Raw genomic sequence first — 21,580 nt, 5'->3', positions numbered from 1 at the left:
GCCACGCATGGCGTCCATGGGAGATGCCCAGGTGAACGACTTCCCTTGAACACATCAGTGTGTGTATTCCATGTACTCGCCTAGAGCTGCTACTTTCCTCCACGGCTCCTGATCCATTTCCATGACAGTGTTTTCAGTCTCAGAGGAAAACACCTGTTACCTGACTTTATACAGAAACTCGTAAAACTGCCTACCAAGCATTTTCAGGCCAGGAGAAACCTAGAGAGTCAAATCGGTGCACAGATTTTCTAAGGAAGGACTGTTGTGTCTTGAGAAAGGAAATGTGCAAGAAAGGGAGAGAGTGACACAAAAGCAAACGTTTTTAGAAAGAAGCACGCTGCAGGCAGTGAGTGTATTTCCTGTCCTGGTTTTAGCTGAAAACACCTACTTTGCTGTGTCCCTGCCTGGTCAAGCCTCCCCGGTGGGCACCGGGCAGCCCTCATTACATCCTGCAGTCCCTGGGGACGAGGGGCTCCTCCAGGCAGGGGTGCTGTCCTCCAGCTACTGCACATTTTGCCCCACTCAGCCCCACAGGGACACCCGAGCTCTGGCCTTGTGTGTACCCCACAGCCTGGACATCCGTAGCCATCAGCCGGCAAAGCACCGGGCCCCCTGAACACGTCCGCATCCCTGTGGGTGTGGGGCCTTCCCAGGAAGGGCAATAACTGCTTCGTAGACAAAAGTGTAAGAGACAGAAACTTACAAGCTTGGGTTAAAGAGCAGCAGGTGCCCTGAAATGTGTCTGTTCCTGCTGTTACCCTGTCACCGCGGACAGAGCCCTAACGCCTCACTGGCGTGAGCGCCATCAGTGGAGGGGGGGGTGGGTGCCAGAACCTGGCGCATCACCAGCGCCTCTGTCGACCCATCAGGCATCAGCGCCCCCGGCCCTGTGTCCACGTACCTGCAGGTCCCGGATGTCGAAAGGCTCCTCGAAGATGTAGGCGGCATCAGCGCCGGCAGCCAGCCCCCCCATGTTGGCCAGGTAGCCGCAGTAGCCCCCCATGGTCTCGATGATGAAGACGCGGCGCTTGGTCCCGCTGGCCGACTGCTTGATGCGGTCACACGTCTGCACAGAAGGACACAGGCCACGTGGGACACCACCCCACAGCCCGGCCCTGACCTCGGTCGGTGCTCTGGGGCCCCTGCACCCTCTGCCTGCGGCCTCGCAGGGCTGCGCTGCGGGGCTTGTCGGGCTCGGGCAGCGGGCAAATCCCTTTATTTTCTCCTGGAAAGCCCCGTGGACGCTTGGATCTGGCTGTCCTCAGTCTATTCCTGGACTACTTCCCGTGGGGCACCTCTCCCCAGAGCCGGACGATGGTTCCAGACCTGCCCCTGGAAGACTCGCCGATACACAGATGGCCGTCCCTCCCCGCCCCAAGGAAACACCTGCACCGGGCCCTCGGGGATACAGAAACCCGTCCAGCCACCGTCCTCTCTCGGGGGAGCCTGCAAGGCCCTGCCCTGGTCTGTCCACCACACACGCTCATGTCCACATCTCGCCTCGCTCAGCCCTTCAGGAGCATCACACCAGTCCCCCTGCCACCTGCTCCAGGGGCCTCTCATGCCCTGCTCGTGGGGGCTGGACTGCGGCCCCCAAAGACACCCAGGGCCTCGTGCCTGGAACCTGAGACCGAGCCCTCATGTGGGAATGAAATCCAGGATGCGTGGTCACCAGGACTGCAGGTCCCCTCTGCCAGGGGCTCTGGTGACACCTCGAGGCCTCTCTCCACAGAAGTCACCACAGTGCAGGTTTCTGCAACTCAGTAATTCTCTGATTCGGGGGTGGGGTGCCTTCCTCGCAAGACTGCGAATCCCATGAAGACAGGAATCGCACAGTCAGCGCTCAGTGTCTGACAATCAAAGAAAAGCAGGCAGCATCCTGCCCCATCCATCAACCAGTCACGGGTAACCGTACAGGGTTCCCTAAATCAGTCCGAACAGCTCTGAGACCAGAGTGTAATCTTAAATGGGGGCTGGGGGCTTGGGAGACCAGGGGTCACATTTCGGGGAAAAGAGGTTTGTGCACCAAAGTATACCACCACCAGTGTGGAGGTCCTCACTCCAGTGCTTCGGGTTAGACGTGAAGGAGCGTCTTGATGAACAAACACAGGCTCCCTTCCATCATTCCTCACTATACTTTCAATGTGTTTGATGGATCATCACCCTCCCCAAATAGGTAGATTGATTTAATCAAAATGCAGTGCGCGCTTCAGCCGGTGGACAGCTCTGCGTTCTCCAGGAGCCAGGATACGAAGAAGAAATCGCATCAACGCGACCCACCCATCTTGTCTTCCCGGTACTTAGGCGGGGATGCGGGTTCCCGGCAGTGCGGGGGTCACAGGGGGCGGGAGGGTTTCCACGGGCTCCTTTACGTGGCCTTCGAGCACTTAAACCTCCCTTCCTGGTCTTTGTCTCAGAGGAATTCAGGGCTGGGGGGTGCACAGGCCCCTCCCAGAGCTGCAGGTCATGTGGGTTCCTTTCCTGACCCAGCCTGACACTGAAGGCGGAGAGTCACTGTCCCTAACGCAGAGAGCAGCACTGTAACCACCTGACGGCAAAGCCCCTCTCCTCCGAGCCGAGTACCTGCGTCTCGGCCCCGACTCGGACCGCGAAGAGGGAGCCAACCGCGGGCAACCGCGGGCGCCTGGCAGCTGACACGGCCTGGGCGGCTGGGAGCCCTGGGGAGCCAGGCGCTTAAACGCCTGTCAACTCTCTCATTCACCCAGGTTGTGTCTGAGGCTTGAGTTCACTTGATCTAAAAATAGCAAGTCCTCCCGGCAGCGTCTCAGCCAATTGCTGAGAGCAGGGCTGACACAGAAGAGGCCGCGGGACCGCGCGCCCCAGTCCCTGGTGGGTGGTACAGGGCCCAGGGCCGGCTGGCTCTGACTTCTGGGGTGAGAGGAGGGCATCCAGGAGGGCCGACGCCCCTGCCCGGCGCGGACCAGCCCTGCCGCCATGGCCACTGCGGGAACGTCCCCTCTCGCCCAGCGCTGGCGCCCTCTGGCGGGGACAGAGGATTATACCCAAGAAAAATACCCGGGAATTCTCCACTGGAGGAAAATCCTCAAGTTATTCAAAGTCCCAGAACTGCTCACATTTTGCCACATGGGTGTGGTAAACATAAAGCCCAATGTGAAAAGATGAGGTGGCGCTTGGAAGGGTGTTAAGATGGGAAAGAGCCCATGATCTCGGGCACGAGGACACCTCGGTGCCCAGTTACGCACCCCCTTGGGGGTTCCCATCCACAAGGCACAGGCGGCTGAGGTCGGGTGGTGGGTGACACGTGCCAAGTAGGGGTGGGAGGGTGACAGTGCGTGCAGGCGTCTGGAGGTGCAGACAATGCCCTGCGGAGGAGTGGGGGGGTTATGCCCGCCCCCCCCCCCAGCATCCATGGCCAGGGCTACCTGATGGAAGTGGAGAGGCTACGTGCTGGGCCCACGGAGCCCCCATCTTGGGGAGCAGAATGCCCCAGATGTACCCGTGGGCCTGGATGGCAGAGATCCTGGTGACGGCCTCCCTGCCTTGCAGTCAGAGCCTGCACTGAACTGCTCATTCCCAGGGGTCTGTGCCCAGCTGAGCACAAGAACCCTCCAGCACAGAGGGCTCTGAACCTCTGCGGGGGTGGGGGGCTCGATGGGGCAGGACACGCCCCAGAGCAGAAGCCAGGTGGACGGGGCTCGGAGGTGCTGGCCCTGCAGACAGAGCGCGGGTGACACCTGAGCTGCTGGACCCCCACTGGGATGCGGAGGGGAGGGGCTGCGGGTGAAGCCCCCGAGGGCAGCGCACTCACACCATGAGGAAGGGCGTCTCCTCCCCGTGGCCCGCAGTCGGCTGGACTCCCCCGCCCCAACCTGCTCCATGTCCCGTGTCCTCCAGCGGACCATGCGGCCAGCTCGTCACCTGGCAGCAGCCTCACCACACTGGGAGGCACCTCCAAGGGTGCAGGAACAGGGATCACCCAGAGCACCCATGGAACAGCCTATTTTTAGTCGGCACAGTGGCACAGTCGGCACTGACCCCTCCCCCACCCCGAGAGACACAGAAGCTGGGTGGGAAGTGATGCAAACTTGAGCTGATGATAAACTGGGCTCATTTGTCCTGGAAGATCGGATGGGGTCCCCCTTCCGTTTCTCCTTAAGGAGGAAAGACAAACCTTACGGGTTCCACCTGATGGGCTGTCTACTTGTGGCAAACAAACCACGACGGCAAACACGGAAGCTCTTACCTCCGTGACCACATTCAGGCCGATTTCAAAGCCCACGCTCAGGTCTGTGCCTGGGACGTTGTTGCTAATGGTGGCAGGCACCATGCAAAAGGGGACACAAAAGTCAGGGTAGCTATCGTGCTCCTTCAACCGCACCAGCGAGCTGTGGAGAGCATGAAGCAGGGTGGGTACAGGGTCAGAGGTAACCTGCATCCAAGGGGTTAAAGGAGATTAAGAAGTGTGGGACACGGGGTGCAGGAGGGGAGACTCAGAAGTGGGGGGCCTGGGGTGCAAGAGGGGAGAATCAGAAGTGGGGGGACTTGGGGTACAGTAGGGGGACCCAGAAGTGCAGTGACATGGGGTGCAGCAAGAGGGACCCAACAATGGGGGGGCATGGAGTGCAGAGGAGAGACTCAGAAGTGCGGGGACATGGGGTGCAGGAGGGGAGACTCAGCAGGGGGCATATGGGGTGCAAAAGGGGGGACACAGTAGTGGAGGGTAATGGAGTGCAGGAGGGGAGACTCAGAAGTGGGGGGACTGGGGTGCAGTAGGGGAGACTCAGAAGTGGGGGAACTGCGGTGGAGGGGAGACTCAGAATTAAGGGGCCTGCAGTACCGGAGGGGGGACACAGCACTGGGGGGACATGGGGTGCAGGAGGGGAGACTCAGAAGTGGGGGGATATGGGGTGCAGAGCGGAGACTCAGAAGTGGAGGAAGATGGGGTGCAGGAGGGGAGACTCAGAAGTGGGGGGAGATGGGGTGCATAAGGGAGAGTCAGAAGTGGGGGGACATGGAGGGCACGAGGGGAGATTCAGAAGTGGGGGGAGATGGGGTGCATAAGGGAGAGTCAGAAGTGGGGGGACATGGAGGGCACGAGGGGAGACTCAGAAGTGGGGGGAGATGGCTGCATAGGGGAGAATCAGAAGTGGGGTGACATGGTGTGCAGGAGGGGACACTAAGAAGTAGGGGGGCTTCGGGTGCAGGAAGGGAGAATCAGAAGTGGGGGAACATGGAAGGCAAGAGGGGAGACTCAAGTGGGGGGAGATGGGGTGCATAGGGGAGAATCAGAAGTGGGGGGATATGGGGTGCAGAGCGGAGACTCAGAAGTGGGGGGATATGGAGTGCAGGAGGGGAGACTCAGAAGTGGGGGGAGATGGAAGGCAGGAGGGGAGACTCAGAAGTGGGGGGAGATGGGTGCATAGGGGAGGCTCAAAAGTGGGGTGACATGGTGTGCAGGAGGGGAAACTCAGAGGCAGGGGGGCCTAGGGTGCAGGAAGGGAGACTCAGAAGTGGGGGGAGATGTGTGCATAGGGGAGACTCAGAAGTGGGGTGACATGGTGTACAGGAGGGGACAATAAGAAGTAGGGGGGCCTGGGGTGCAAGAAGGGAGACTCAGAAGGGGGCGGACATAGAAGGCAGGAGGGGAGAATCAGAAGTGAGGGGAGATGGGGTGCAGGATGGAAGATTCAGAAGTGGGGGGAGATGGAGTGCAGGAGGGGAGACTCAGAAGTGGGGGGAGATGTGGAGAAGGAGGGGAGACTCAGAAGTGGGGGGACATGGAAGGCAGGAGGGGAGATTCAGAAGTGGGGGGAGATGGGGTTCATAAGGGAGAGTCAGAAGTGGGAGGACATGGAATACAGGAGGGGAGACTCTGAAGTGGGGGGACATGGAAGGGAGGAGGGGAGACTCAGAAGTGGAGGGAGATGGGGTGCATAAGGGAGAGTCAGAAGTGGGGGGACATGGAGTACAGGAGGGGAGACTCAGAAGTGGGGGGACATGGAAGGCAGGAGGGGAGACTCAGAAGTGGGGGGAGATGGGGTGCATAAGGGAGAGTCAGAAGTGGGGGGACATGCAGTGCAGGAGGGGAGACTCAGAAGTGGGGGGACATGGAGTGCAGGAGGGGAGTCTCAGAATTGAGGGGACATGGAAGGCAGGAGGGGAGACTCAGAAGTGGGGGGATATAGGGTGCATAAGGGAGAGTCAGAAGTGGGGGGACATGGGCACGAGGGGAGACTAAGAAGTGGGGAGATGGGTAAATAGGGGAGACTCACAAGTGGGGGGAGATGGGTGCATAGGGAGAGTCAGAATTGGGGGAACATGGAGTGCAGGAGGGGAGACACAGAAGTGGGGGAAGATGGGGTGCACAGGGGAGACTCAGAAGTGGGGGGACATGGACTGCAGGAGGGGAGACAAAAGTGGGGGGAGATGGGGTGCATAAGGGAGAGTCAGAAGTCGGGGGACATGGAGGGCACGAGGGGAGACTCAGAAGTAGGGGGAGATGGGTGCATACGGGAGACTCAGAAGTGGGGGGACATGGAGTGCAGGAGGAGACACAGAAGTGGGGGGAGATCGGGAGCATAAGGGAGAGTCAGAAGTCGGGGGACATGGAGGGCACGAGGGGAGAATCAGAAGTAGGGGGAGATGGGTGCATAGGGTAGACTCAGAAGTGGGGTGACATGCTTGCAGGAGGGGAGACTCAGAAGTGGGGGGACATGGAGGGCACGAAGGGAGACTCAGAAGTGGGGGGAGATGGGTGCATAGGGGAGAATCAGAAGTGGGGTGACATGGTGTGCAGGAGGGGACACTAAGAAGTAGGGGGGCCTGGGGTGCAGGAAGGGAGACTCAGAAGTGTGGGAACATGGAAGGCAGGAGGGGAGACTCAGAAGTGGGGGGGAAAAAAAGAAGTAGGGGGAGATGGGGTGCATAAGTGAGAGTCCAAAGAGGGGGGACATGGAAGGTACGACGGGATACTCAAAAGTGGGGGGAGATGGGTGCATAGGGGAGACTCAGAAATGTGGTGACATGGTGTGCAGGAGGGGAGACTCAGAAGTGGGGGGACATGGAAGGCAGGAGGGGAGACTCCGAACTGCGGGGATATGGGGTGCATAAGGGAGACTCAGAAGTGGGGGGACATGGAAGGCAGGAGGGGAGACTCAGAAGTGGGGGGACATGGAGCGCACAAGGAAAGACTCAGAAGTGGGGGGAGATGGGTGCATAGGGAGAGTCAGAAGTGGGGGAACATTGAGGGCACGAGGGGTGACTCAGTAGTGGGGGGACATGGAGTGCAGGAGGGGAGACACAGAAGTGGGGGGAGATGGGGTGCATAAGTGAGAGTAAGAAGTCAGGGGACATGGAGGGCACAAGGGGAGACTCAGAAGTAGGGGGAGATGGGTGCATAGGGGAGACTCAGAAGTGGGGTGACATGCTTGCAGGAGGGGAGATTCAGAAGTGCGGGGACCTGGAGGGCAGAAGAGGACACTCAGAACTGGGGGGAGATGGGGTGCATAAGGGAGAGTCAGAAGTCAGGGTACATGGAAGGTAGGACGGGAGACTCAGAAGTGGGGGGAGATGGGGTGCATAAGGGACAGAGAGAAGTGGGGGGACATGGAAGGTAGGAGGGGAGACTCAGGTGGGGGGAGATAGGTGCATAGGGGAGACACAGAAGTGGGGTGACATGGTGTGCCAGAGGGGAAACTCAGAAGTAGGGGGGCATGGGGTGCAGGACGGGAGACTCAGAAGTGGGGGGAGATGGGGTGCATAAGGGACAGTAAGAAGTGGGGGGACATGGAGGGCACGACGGGAGACTCAGAAGTGGGGGGAGATGAGTGCATAGGGGAGACTCAGAAGTGGGGTGCCATGGTGTGCAGGAGGGGAGACTCAGAAGTGGGGGGAGATGGGTGCATAGGGGAGAATCAGAAGTGGGGTGACATGGTGTGCAGGAGGGGAGACTCAGAAGTGCGGGGAGATGGGTGCATAGGGGAGAATCAGAAGTGGGGTGACATGGTGTGCAGGAGGGGAGACTCAGAAGTGGGGGAACATGGAAGGCAGGAGGGGAGACTCAGAAGTGGGGGGAAAAAAAAGTAGTGGGAGATGGGCTGCATAAGTGAGAGTCCAAAGTGGGGGGACGTGGAAGGTACGACGGGAGACTCAGAAGTGTGGGGAGATGGGTGCATAGGGGAGACTCAGAAATGTGGTGACATGGTGTGCAGGAGGGGAGACTCAGAAGTGGGGGGACATGGAAGGCAGGAGGGGAGACTCCGAACTGCGGGGATATGGGGTGCATAAGGGAGACTCAGAAGTCGGGGGGACATGGAGGGCATAAGGGAAGACTCAGTTGTGGGTGGAGATGGGTGCATAGGGAAAGTCAGAAGTGGGGGAAAGTGGAGGGCACGAGGGGTGACTCAGAAGTGGGGGGACATGGAGTGCAGGAGGGGAGACACAGAAGTGGGGGGAGATGTGGTGCAAAGAGGAGACTCAGAAGTGCGGGGACATGGAGTCAAGGAGGGGAGACAGAAGTGGGGGGAGATGGGGTGCATAAGGGAGAGTCAGAAGTCGGGGGACATGGAGGGCACGAGGGGAGACTCAGAAGTAGGGGGAAATGGGTGCACAGGGGAGACTCAGAAGTGGGGTGACATGCTTGCAGGAGGGGAGACTCAGAAGTGCGGGGACCTGGAGGGCACAAGGGGAGACTCAGAACTGGGGGGAGATGGGGTGCATAAGGGAGAGTCAGAAGTGGGGGGAAATGGAAGGCTGGAGGGGAGACTCAGAAGTGGGGGGACCTGGAGGGCACGACGGGAGACTCAGAACTGGGGGGAGATGGGGTGCATAAGGGAGAGTCAGAAGTGGGGGGACATGGAGTGCAGGAGGGGAGACTCAGAAGTGGGGGGACATGGAAGGGAGGAGGGGAGACTCAGAAGTGGGGGGAGATGGGGTGCAGGAGGGGAGACGCAGATGTAGGGGGCCCAGAGTGCAGGAGGCAGGAGCCTGTAGTGGGTGGACTGGAGTACAGAGGGTAGAATCAGAAGTGGGGGGACATGTGTGGAGGGGAAACTCGTAAGTAGGGGGGTCTGGACTGCAAGAGGGGTGACGCAGAAGTGGAGTGACTGGTGTGAAGGAGGGGGTAGCCAGTAGTGGGGGACATGGAGTGCAGCAGGGGAGACTCAGAAGTCGGGGGGCCTGGGGTGTAGGAGGGGGACCCAGCAGTGGGATACATGCAGTGTGGGAGGAGACACTCAGAAGTCGGGGGAAATGGGGCGCAGAAAGGCAGACTCTGAAGGAGGGGGGCCGGAAGTGCAGGAGGGGAGACTCAGAAGTGGTGGGACATGGGGTACAGGATGGCAGACACAGAAGTAGGGGTGCCTGGGTTGCAGGAGAGGGGACCCATCAGTGTGGGGACATGGAGTATAGGAGGGGAGAATCAGAATAGGGAAGGCTGGGGGGCAATAAGGGGTACCCAGCCATGGGGTCATGGGGTGCAGGAAGGGAGGCTCAGACGTGGTGGGACATGGGCTGCAGGAGAGCAGACCCAGCAGTGGAGGGACATGGGGTGCAGGAAGGGAGACTCAGAAGTGGGGGGACATGGGGTGCATAAGGGAGAGTCAGAAGTGGGGTGACAAGGAGTGCAAGAGGGGAGACTCAGAAGTGGGGGGAGATGGGGTGCATAAGGGAGAGTCAGAAGTGGGGGGAGATAAGTGCATAGCGGAGACTCAGAAGTGGGGTGACATGGTGTGCAGGAGGAGAGACTCAGAAATAGGGGGCCTGGGGCGCAGGAGGGGAGACTCAGAAGAGGGGGGAGATGGGTGCATAGGGGAGACTCAGAAGTGGGGAACATGGAGTGCAGGAGGGGAGACTCAGAAGTTGGGGGAGATGGAAGGCAGGAGGGGAGACTCAGAAGTGGGGGGAGATAGGTGCATAGCGGAGACTCAGAAGTGGGGTGACATGGTGTGCAGGAGGGGAACATCAGAAGTAGGGGGGCCTAGGGTGCAGGAAGGGAGACTCAGAAGTGGGGGGACATGGGTGCATAGGGGAGACTCAGGAGTGGGGTGACATGGTGTGCAGGAGGGGACAATAAGAAGTAGGGGGTCCGGGGGTGCAGGAAGAGAGAGAGAGAAGTGGGCGGACATGGAAGGCAGGAGGGGAGACTCAGAAGTGGGGGGACATGGTGTGCAGGAGGGGAGACTCAGAAGTGGGGGGAGATGGGTGCATAGGGGAGACTCAGAAGTGGGGTGACATGGGGTGCAGGAGGGGAAACTCAGAAGTAGGGGCGCCTAGGGTGCAGGAAGGGAGACTCAAAAGTGGGGGGACATGGGTGCATAGGGGAGACTCAGGAGTGGGGTGACATGGTGTGCAGGAGGGGACAATAAGAAGTAGGGGGGCCTGGGGTGCAGGAAGAGAGAGACAGAAGTGGGCGGACATGGAAGGCAGGAGGGGAGACTCAGAAGTGGGGGGAGATGGGTGCATAGGGGAGACTCAGAAGTGGGGTGACATGGTGTGCAGGAGGGGAGACTCAGAAGTGGGGGGAGATGGGTGCATAGTGGAGAGTCAGAAGTCGGGGGACATGGAGGGCACGAGGGGAGACTCAGAAGTGGAGGGAGATGGGTGAATAGGGGAGACTCAGAAGTGGGGTGACATGGTGTGCAGGAGGGGAGACTCAGAAGTGGGGGGACAGGGAGGGCATGAGGGGAGATTCAGAAGTAGGGGGAGATGGGTGCATAGGGGAGACTCAGAAGTGGGGTGATATGCTTGCAGGAGGGGAGACTCAAACGTGGGGGGACCTGGGGGGCACAAGGGGAGACTCAGAACTGGGGGGAGATGGGGTGCATAAGGGACAGTCAGAAGTTGGGGGACATGGAAGGCAGGAGGGGAGACTCAGAAGTTGGGGGAGATGGGGTGCATAAGGGAGAGTCAGAAGTGGGGGGACATGGAGGGCATGACGGGAGACTCAGAAGTGGGGGGAGATGGGTGAATAGGGGAGACTCAGAAGTGGGGGGAGATGGGGTGCATAAGGGAGAGTAGAGAATGGGGGGACATGGAGGGCAGGAGGGGAGACTCAGAAGTGGGGGGACATGGAGTGCAGGAGGGGAGACTCAGAAGTGGGGGGACATGGAAGGCAGGAGGGGAGACTCAGAAGTTGGGGGAGATGGAGGGCACGAGGGGAGACTCAGAAGTGGGGGGAGATGGGGTGCAGGAGGGGAAACTCAGAAGTGGGGGGACATGGAAGGCAGGAGGGGAGACTCAGATGTGGGGGGAGATGGAGTGCAGGAGGGGAGACTCAAATTGGGGGGACATGGAAGGCAGGAGTGGAGACTCAGAAGTGGGGGGAGATGGGGTGCATAAGGGAGAGTCAGAAGTCAGGGTACATGGAAGGTGGGACGGGAGACTCAGAAGTGGGGGAGATGGGGTGCATAAGGGAGAGTCAGAAGTGGGGGGACATGGAGTGCAGGAGGGGAGACTCAGAAGTGGGGGGACATGGAAGGGAGGAGGGGAGACTCAGAAGTGGGGGGAGATGGGGTACATGAGGGAGAGTCAGAAGTGGGGGGACATAGAGTGCAGGAGGGGAGACTCAGAAGTGGGGGGACATGGAGTGCAGGAGGGGAGACTCAGAAGTGGAGGGAGATGGAGTGCAGGAGGGGAGACTCAGAAGTGGGGGGACATGGAAGGCAGGAGGGGAGACTCAGAATTGGGGGGAGATGGGGTGCATAAGGGAGAGTCAGAAGTGGGGGGACATGGAGGGCACGAGGGGAGACTCAGATGTGGAGGGAGATGGGTGAATAGGGGAGACTCAGAAGTGGGGTGACAGGGAGGGCACGAGGGGAGACTCAGAACTGGGGGAGATGGGGTGCATAAGGGAGAGTCAGAAGTGGGGGGACATGGAGGGCATGACGGGAGACTCAGAAGTTGGGGGACATGGAAGGCAGGAGGGGAGACTCAGAAGTGGGGGGAGATGGGGTGCATAAGGGAGAGTCAGAAGTGGGGGGACATGGAGGGCATGATGGGAGACTCAGAAGTGGGGGGAGATGGACTGCAAGAGGGGAGACTCACAAGTGGGGGGACATGGAAGGCAGGAGGGGAGACTCAGAAGTGGGGGGAGATGGGGTGCATAAGGGAGAGTCAGAAGTGGGGGGACATGGAGGGCATGACGGGAGACTCAGAAGTGGGGGGAGATGGGTGAATAGGGGAGACTCAGAAGTGGGGGGAGATGGAGTGCAGGAGGGGAGACTCAGAAGTGGGGGGAGATGTGGAGAAGGAGGGGAGACTCAGAAGTGGGGGGACATGGAAGGCAGGAGGGGAGACTCAGAAGTGGGGGGAGATGGGGTGCATAAGGGAGAGTCAGAAGTCAGGGTACATGGAAGGTAGGATGGGAGACTCAGAAGTGGGGGAGATGGGGTGCATAAGGGAGAGTCAGAAGTGGGGGGACAAGGAGTGCAGGAGGGGAGACTCAGAAGTGGGAGGACATGGAAGGGAGGAGGGGAGACGCAGAACTGGGGGGAGATGGGGTACATGAGGGAGAGTCAGAAGTGGGGGGACATGGAGTGCAGGAGGGGAGACTCAGAAGTGGTGGGAAATGGAGTGCAGGAGGGGAGACTCAGAAGTGGGGGGAGATGGAGTGCAGGAGGGGAGACTCAGAAGTGGGGGGAGATGGGGTGCATAAGGGAGAGTCAAAAGTGGGGGGACATGGAGGGCACGAGGGGAGACTCAGAAGTGGGGAGAGATGGGGTGCATAAGGGAGAGTCAGAAGTGGGGGGACATGGAGGGCATGAGGGGAGACTCAGAAGTGGGGGGACATGGAGGGCACGAGGGGAGACTCAGAAGTGGGGAGAGATGGGGTGCATAAGGGAGAGTCAGAAGTGGGGGGACATGGAGGGCATGAGGGGAGACTCAGAAGTGGGGGGACATGGAGGGCACGAGGGGAGACTCAGAAGTGGGGGGAGATGGGGTGCATAAGGGAGAGTCAGAAGTGGGGGGACATGGAGGGCATGAGGGGAGACTCAGAAGTGGGGGGACATGGAAGGCAGGAGGGGAGACTCAGAAGTGGGGGGAGATGGAGTGCAGGAGGGGAGACTCAGAAGTGGGGGGACATGGAAGGCAGGAGTGGAGACTCAGAAGTGGGGGGAGATGGGGTGCATAAGGGAGAGTCAGAAGTCAGGGTACATGGAAGGTAGGACGGGAGACTCAGAAGTGGGGGAGATGGGGTGCATAAGGGAGAGTCAGAAGTGGGGGGACAAGGAGTGCAGGAGGGGAGACTCAGAAGTGGGGGGACATGGAAGGGAGGAGGGGAGACTCAGAAGTGGGGGGAGATGGGGTACATGAGGGAGAGTCAGAAGTGTGGGGACATAGAGTGCAGGAGGCGAGACTCAGAAGTGGGGGGACATGGAGTGCAGGAGGGGAGACTCAGAAGTGGAGGGAGATGGAGTGCAGGAGGGGAGACTCAGAAGTGGGGGGACATGGAAGGCAGGAGGGGAGACTCAGAAGTGGGGGGAGATGGGGTGCAGGAGGGGAAACTCAGAAGTGGGGGGACATGGAAGGCAGGAGGGGAGACTCAGAAGTGGGGGGACATGGAGGGTACGAGGGGAGACTCAAAAGTGGGGGGTGATGGGGTGGATAAGGGAGAGTCAGAAGTGGGGGGACATGGAGGGCACGAGGGGAGACTCAGAAGTGGAGGGAGATGGGTGAATAGGGGAGACTCAGAAGTGGGGTGACATGGTGTGCAGGAGGGGAGACTCAGAAGTGGGGGGACAGGGAGGGCACGAGGGGAGACTCAGAACTGGGGGGAGATGGGGTGCATAAGGGAGAGTCAGACGTGGGGGGACATGGAGGGCATGACGGGAGACTCAGAAGTTGGGGGACATGGAAGGCAGGAGGGGAGACTCAGAAGTGGGGGGAGATGGGGTGCATAAGGGAGAGTCAGAAGTGGGGGGACATGGAGGGCATGATGGGAGACTCAGAAGTGGGGGGAGATGGACTGCAAGAGGGGAGACTCACAAGTGGGGGGACATGGAAGGCAGGAGGGGAGACTCAGAAGTGGGGGGAGATGGGGTGCATAAGGGAGAGTCAGAAGTGGGGGGACATGGAGGGCATGACGGGAGACTCAGAAGTGGGGGGAGATGGGTGAATAGGGGAGACTCAGAAGTGGGGGGAGATGGAGTGCAGGAGGGGAAACTCACAAGTGGGGGGACATGGAAGGCAGGAGGGGAGACTCAGAAGTGGGGGGAGATGGGGTGCATAAGGGAGAGTCAGAAGTGGGGGGACATGGAGTGCAGGAGGGGAGACTCAGAAGTGGGGGGACATGGAAGGGAAGAGGGGAGACTCAGAAGTGGGGGGCGATGGGGTGCAGTAGCGGAGACGCATAGGGGGCCCAGAGTGCAGGAGGCGGGAGCCAGCAGTGGGGGGACTGGAGTACAGAGGGTAGAATCAGAAGTGGGGGGACATGTGTGGAGGGGAATCTCGTAAGTAGGGGGGCCTGGACTGCAAGAGGGGTGACGCAGAAGTGGGGTGACTGGTGTGCAGGAGGGGGTACCCAGTAGTGGGGGACATGGAGTGCAGCAGGGGAGACTCAGAAGTCGGGGGGCCTGGGGTGCAGGAGGGGGACCCAGCAGTGGGATACATGCAATGTGGGAGGAGACACTCAGAAGTCGGGGGAAATGGGGCGCAGAAAGGCAGACTCTGAAGGAGGGGGGCCGGAAGTGCAGGAGGGGAGACTCAGAAGTGGTGGGACATGGGGTACAGGACGGCAGACACAGAAGTAGGGGTGCCTGGGTTGCAGGAGAGGGGACCCATCAGTGTGGGGACATGGAGTATAAGAGGGGAGAATCAGAATAGGGAAGGCTGGGGGGCAATAAGGGGTACCCAGCAATGGGGTCATGGGGTGCAGGAAGGGAGGCTCAGACGTGGTGGGACATGGGCTGCAGGAGAGCAGACCCAGCAGTGGAGGGACATGGGGTGCAGGAAGGGAGACTCAGAAGTGGGGGGACATGGGGTGCATAAGGACATGGGGTGCATAAGGGAGAGTCAGAAGTGGGGTGACAAGGAGTGCAAGAGGGGAGACTCAGAAGTGGGGGGAGATGGGGTGCATAAGGGAGAGTCAGAAGTGGGGTGACATGGAGTGCAAGAGGGGAGACTCAGAAGTGGGGGGACTTGGAAGGCAGGAGGGGAGACTCAGAAGTGGGGGGACATGGAAGACAGAAGGGGAGATTCAGAAGTGGGGGGAGATGGGGTGCAGGAGGGGAGACTCAGAAGTGGGGGAGCCTAGGATGCAGGAATGGAGACTCAGAAGTGGGGGGACATGGAAGGGAGGAGGGGAGACTCAGAAGTGGGGGAAGATGGGGTGCATGAGGGAGAGTCAGAAGTGGGGGGACATGGAGTGTGGGAGGGGAAACTCAGAAGTAGGGGGGGCCTGGGGTGCAGGAGGGGAGACTCAGAAGTGGGGGGAGATGGGGTGCATAAGGGAGAGTCAGAAGTGGGGTGACAAGGAGTGCAAGAGGGGAGACTCAGAAGTGGGGGGAGATGGGGTGCATAAGGGAGAGTCAGAAGTGGGGTGACATGGAGTGCAACAGGGGAGACTCAGAAGTGGGGGGACATGGAAGACAGAAGGGGAGACTCAGAAGTGGGGGCAGATGGGGTGCAGGAGGGGAGACTCAGAAATGGGGGGGCCTGGGATGCAGGAGTGGAGACTCAGAAGTGGGGGGACATGGAAGGGAGGAGGGGCGACTCAGAAGTGGGGGGAGATGGGGTGCATGAGGGAGAGTCAGAAGTGGGGGGACATAGCGTGTGGGAGGGGAAACTCAGAAGAAGGGGGTCCTGGGGTGCAGGAGGGGAGACTCAGAAGTGGGGGGAGATGGGTGCATAGGGGAGACTCAGAAGTGGGGTGACATGGTGTGCAGGAGGGGAGACTCAGAAATGGGGTGACATGTTGTGCAGGAGGGGAGACTCAGAAATAGGGGGCCTGGGTCGCAGGAGGGGAGACTCAGAAGAGGGGGGAGATGGGTGCATAGGGGAGACTCAGAAGTGGGGAACATGGAGTGCAGGAGGGGAGACTCAGAAGTTGGGGGAGATGGAAGGCAGGAGGGGAGACTCAGAAGTGGGGGGAGATGGGTGCATAGCGGAGACTCAGAAGTGGGGTGACATGGTGTGCAGGAGGGGAAACTCAGAAGTAGGGGGGCCTAGGGTGCAGGAAGGGAGACTCAGAAGTGGGGGGACATGGGTGCATAGGGGAGACTCAGGAGTGGGGTGACATGGTGTGCCAGAGGGGAAACTCAGAAGTAGTGGGGCCTGGGGTGCATAAGGGAGACTCAGAAGTGGGGGGAGATGGGGTGCATGAGGGAGAGTCAGAAGTGGGTGGACATGGAGTGCGGGAGGGGAGACTCAGAAGTAGGGGGACATGGAGTGCAGGAGGGAGGACTCAGAAGTGGGGGGAGATGGAGTGTAGGAGGGGAGACTCATAAGTGGGAGGAGATGGAGTGCAGGAGGGAAGACTCAGAAGTGGGGGGACATGGGGTGCATAAGGGAGAGTCAGAAGTGGGGGGACATGAAGTGCAAGAGGGGAGACTCAGAAGTGGGGGAAAAAAGAAGTGGGGGGAGATGGGGTGCATAAGGGAGAGTCCAAAGTGGGGGAACATGGAGGGCACGAGGGGAGACTCAGAAGTGGGGGGACATGGAGTGCAGGAGGGGAGACACAGAAGTGGGGGGAGATGGGGTGCATAGGGGAGACTCAGAAGTGGGGGGATATGGAGTGCAGGAGGGGAGACAGAAATGGGGGGAGATGGGGTGCATAAGGGAGAGTCAGAAGTCGGGGGACATGGAGGGCACGAGGGGAGACTCAGAAGTAGGGGGAGATGGGTGCATATGGGAGACTCAGAAGTGGGGGGACATGCTTGCAGGAGGGGAGACTCAGAAGTGGGGGGACCTGGAGGGCATGACGGGAGACTCAGAACTGGGGGGAGATGGGGTGCATAAGGGAGAGTCAGAAGTGGGGGGACATGGAGTGCAGGAGGGGAGACTCAGAAGTGGGGGGACATGGAAGGGAGGAGGGAAGACTCAGAAGTGGGGGGAGATGGGGTGCAGGAGGGGAGACGCAGATGTAGGGGGCCCAGAGTGCAGGAGGCGGGAGCCAGCAGTGGGGGGACTGGAGTACAGAGGGTAGAATCAGAAGTGGGGGGACATGTGTGGAGGGGAAACTCGTAAGTAGGGGGGCCTGGACTGCAAGAGGGGTGACGCAGAAGTAGGGTGACTGGTGTGCAGGAGGGGGTACCCAGTAGTGGGGGACATGGAATGCAGCAGGGGAGACTCAGAAGTCGGGGGGCCTGGGGTGCAGGAGGGGGACCCAGCAGTGGGATACATGCAGTGTGGGAGGAGACACTCAGAAGTCGGGGGAAATGGGGCGCAGAAAGGGAGACTCTGAAGGAGGGGGGCCGGAAGTGCAGGAGGGGAGACTCAGAAGTGGTGGGACATGGGGTACAGGACGGCAGACACAGAAGTAGGGGTGCCTGGGTTGCAGGAGAGGGGACCCATCAGTGTGGGGACATGGAGTATAGGAGGGGAGAATCAGAATAGGGAAGGCTGGGGGGCAATAAGGGGTACCCAGCCATGGGGTCATGGGGTGCAGGAAGGGAGGCTCAGATGTGGTGGGACATGGGCTGCAGGAGAGCAGACCCAGCAGTGGAGGGATATGGGGTGCAGGAAGGGAGACTCAGAAGTGGGGGGACATGGGGTGCATAAGGACATGGGGTGCATAAGGGAGAGTCAGAAGTGGGGTGACAAGGAGTGCAAGAGGGGAGACTCAGAAGTGGGGGGACATGGAAGGCAGGAGGGGAGACTCAGAAGTGAGGGGACATGGAAGGCAGAAGGGGAGACTCAGAAGTGGGGGGAGATGGGGTGCAGGAGGGGAGACTCAGAAGTGGCGGGGCCTGGGATGCAGGAGTGGAGACTCAGAAGTGGGGGGACATGGAAGGGAGGAGGGGAGACTCAGAAGTGGGGGGAGATGGGGTGCATGAGGGAGAGTCAGAAGTGGGGGGACATGGAGTACGGGAGGGGAAACTCAGAAGTATGGGGGCCTGGGGTGCAGGAGGGGAGACTGAGAAGTGGGGGGAGATGGGTGCATAGGGGAGACTCAGAAGTGGGGTGACATGGTGTGCAGGAGGGGAGACTTAGAAGTGGGGTGACATGGTGTGCAGGAGGGGAGACTCAGAAGTAGAGGGCCTGGGGTGCAGGAGGGGAGACTCAGAAGAGGGGGGAGATGGGTGCATAGGGCAGACTCAGAAGTCGGGGGACATGGAGTGCTGCAGGGGCGACTCATGTGTGGGGCTGGGGTGCAGGAGGGGGGAACCAGTGGTGGATGGACAAGGGTTGCAGGAGGGGAGACTCAGATGTGGGGGGACATGGTGTGCAGAGGGGAGACTCAGAAGTGTGGGGAAATGGGTGCATAGCGGAGACTCAGAAGTGGGGGGACATGGAAGGCAGGAGGTGAGACTCCGAAGTGGGGGGAAATGGGGTGCAGAGGGGAGACTCCGAAGTGGGGGGAAATGGGGTGCAGAGGGGAGACTCCGAAGTGAGGGACATGGGGTGGAAGAGGGGAAACTGTTGTGCTCAGATGTCAGAGAAGCGGGCCTTCTCAAGCACAGGTCTGGGGTCCGGATCTCCCACCTCAGTGTTAGTCAAAGTGGCTCATTAGTGACGCGTGTCCTGAAGCCACAGCTGCAAACACGGCCAGATGCTCAGCAGAACGTGTGCACGATGGGCCTCTGCCCTCTCCGTCTTTATTCCTCCCGCCTAAAACCACTTCGGGGTGCCTTCTGCAGGAAAATTCACAGGCAGGATGGACCCCGGCCTCCCGGAGGGCTGTGCTCTCTGCCCACCCCCTACTCCTCCCTCCCTCCATTCCCTAGAGTCCCAAACAGGCCGGGTTTTGGGCGGCTGCAGCCCAAGGACTCGTGCATGGAGGACCCGCAGTTGGTGAGTCCAGGGAGTGGCCGGGAGGAAGGTGAGGGGCTCCATGAGGGTTGCTCACCCGCCTCTTGCTCCCTCCACCCGGCCTGGCTCCCACTCCCTACACGGACCCTCCTCCGCCCAGCGCAGCTCAGGACCACTGCAGGGCCGCCCAGACCCAGACGTGAGCCCCACAGGTAGACGGACTCCTGGGCTGTTTGAACCCCCGCCCCCGGGATACTCTGGGTCAGGGGGCGCACGGCGTAGGGGGCGGACAGGGGCGCCAGCACCTTGAAGTCTGACGGCGGCTCTACACCGGCAGGTACTCTCCACCCTCTGGTCACCATCACTCCCCTGCTTTTCCTCTGATCTCCAAGAAAACGGGAGGGACACTGGGGGCCCGGGACAAACCCTGTCCAGGACGTGAGCCCGAGGTCCTGGGGCCGACGCTGAGCCACCCACACCGACGTAATTCAGGGCCACCAGCAGAGCTGCAGCCACGGCCACCTCCCGGGGCCCGGGAAGCACCGAGGTCGCTTCAGCTGTGCTTCTGAAGGGAACGAGTGAGCTGGTTCTGAGGAGTAGACGCAACGCACAGCCTCACCCCGTGGAGTCCCTAAAAACCTGCCCTGAGGCGATAACTCCGCCCCAGAGACGCCAGGACCTTACGAGGCATTAAATCCCCCGGGGATCTGTTTCGGGTGACATGTCTGTAAGCTCAGCGCACAGGCTGACAAGGAGGAGCTGACATGAGCGCAGGGGTTAAGGGTCCAGAGGATGTGACAGCTGACCACGTGAGGCCACCTCGGGGTCCTCACCCTGGGCCCTGGGGACATTCTGGCCACCTCGGGCCCCTCCCCCAGCACGGTCCTGCCTGCTGCCCCACTTCTTGCAAGTGTCCGGCCCAGCCGAGGTCCAGTCCGAACCCAGGCCTCCTAAGAGACTCAGCCTCACTGTGGCTTAACACACACAACCCTGGGAGAAACCCAGCGACTTCAACACGCCAGCCCGGCCTTCTGTGCCCCCAGCTCCAGGATCCACTGAGCAGGCCTGGGGAGGGTCATCCTGACCACCCCCTGACCATCCTCATGAACCAGGACAAGACACCCTACTTAGGCCCTCGGAGCATCACTTCCACCTACCTTGTAAGGACGGCCCTGGCCCAGTCACGGACAGGCATTGCCCACTTTACAACTGTGAGCCTGGCTCCGAGAAACTTGAATGAATAAAATCCTGAATGTAAAGGATCGCGTAATCATCTCAAAATCCCCTGAAGGGAAGCAGGATGGATCATTTGGAATTTTCCCTGAGCTTATTCTGGTTTTCAAATTCTCAACAACACACGTAAGAAATCTTCATCACCTGGAAAAACCATGCTTTGGAGCAGAGGAGCCTGGAATTATAAAGTGGGAGAATCCCGTCCTGCCTCAGGGTGCGTGAAACATCACAGGGCGGGGGAGCACCGACCTTGGCCAGGACCCACCAACGACCACTCCCAGGGTCCCCGCCACCCCAAGGGGGTCTAGTTAGGTGACAAGTAGGAAATGAACTTCCGTTGCTTCTACTGCAAGCGTGGAGTGAGCAGATTCAGATCCAGCTATGCAGGAGAAGCAGTAACACTGTGACGACATTCATTTTGCGACAGACATGACCTTTCAACTCAGAGCTTGAGCACTGATGAGGAGCTGAATGAGTCCCACAGCAGCGAAAGCACAGACGGTGTCACCGGGGAGGCACAAGCAGCAGCAGGCAAGAGGGCGGGGACGTGAGTCAGGAGGTCCAGCGTGGGGACACGGGCGACACTGGAGGGCTTTTTAGTAAAGACACTGCGGAAAGTTTAAGAGGCTCAGCAAAGCAAGAAACAAGCATTGCTTACCAGGTAAATTCTATTTGAAAAGCTTTTCTTTTATCTACGAGCACCATAGAGACAGATTTGATGCCATGGGTTTAAGGAAAAATGCTTAGAGAAACAGTCACAAGATCTACGTCTTGCAAGGAAAATAAAATGTGAGAATTTAGTGAAAAATTTTAGATGCCGAATTTTTTAAAAAAGGGAGTGATGCATTCTCTGTTGGATACTGATCTTCAAACTCCAATGTGATTTCCCAAGCATGATTTACAAATACGATGATTAAGAGGTATTTCTACGTTCTGTTATGGCCTTTTGGCTAAAACAAACAAAAAAACAAAAACACATTCAAATAACATCAATATTATTTTAGATGTGCTTTAGCATCCCAGTCCACAAAGGGGAAGATGAGGATGAGGCTATCGGCCGAAACCAAAAATAATACGATTGTTTAAAAGAGGATTCAGGTCAATGAATAAAATTATAAAATCTTTAGTCCAGCTTCTACCCTCGAATATCAAAGCACGGGCCAGTGGACCCAGGATTTATCACAATAATGTGTTTTAGGCTTTTGGTAAATTTAGCTCAGCAAAAAAAAAAAAAAAGGCATTTAAATGAATATCCACATCACTGTGACCCAAAACTACCCGCGCTACAGATGATGTCACTCTGGCCGCGGCACAGGAAAACGGTGGCAAAAGATCTTTGGAAGCCGAATCAGTGATTGTCAGACTTTCTTTTTTTCTGGCTGCGTCAGCATGTGGGATCTTAGTTCCCCACCAGGGATCGAACCCGCGTTCCCTGCATTGGAAGCGCGGAGTCTTAACC

The 21,580-nt window shown here is 59.2% G+C and overlaps 1 protein-coding gene across 1 annotated transcript in view; it reads right to left on the bottom strand.

Moving 5' to 3' along the window:
- PFKP (phosphofructokinase, platelet) overlaps positions 1-21,580 on the bottom strand; it is a 78,669-nt gene that overhangs the window by 5,676 nt on the left and 51,413 nt on the right. Inside the window, exon 17 of the mRNA XM_060097559.1 lies at positions 902-1,066. Coding sequence (XP_059953542.1) covers positions 902-1,066 — 165 coding nt within the window. The remainder of the gene's footprint in view (positions 1-901; positions 1,067-21,580) is intronic.

Source organism: Mesoplodon densirostris, chromosome 4 (assembly GCF_025265405.1).
Source record: "Mesoplodon densirostris isolate mMesDen1 chromosome 4, mMesDen1 primary haplotype, whole genome shotgun sequence".
Taxonomy (NCBI): Eukaryota; Metazoa; Chordata; class Mammalia; order Artiodactyla; family Ziphiidae; genus Mesoplodon; species Mesoplodon densirostris.
The sequence above is the reverse complement of the archived record's forward strand: the minus strand, read 5'-3'. Positions and strand labels throughout refer to the sequence as shown.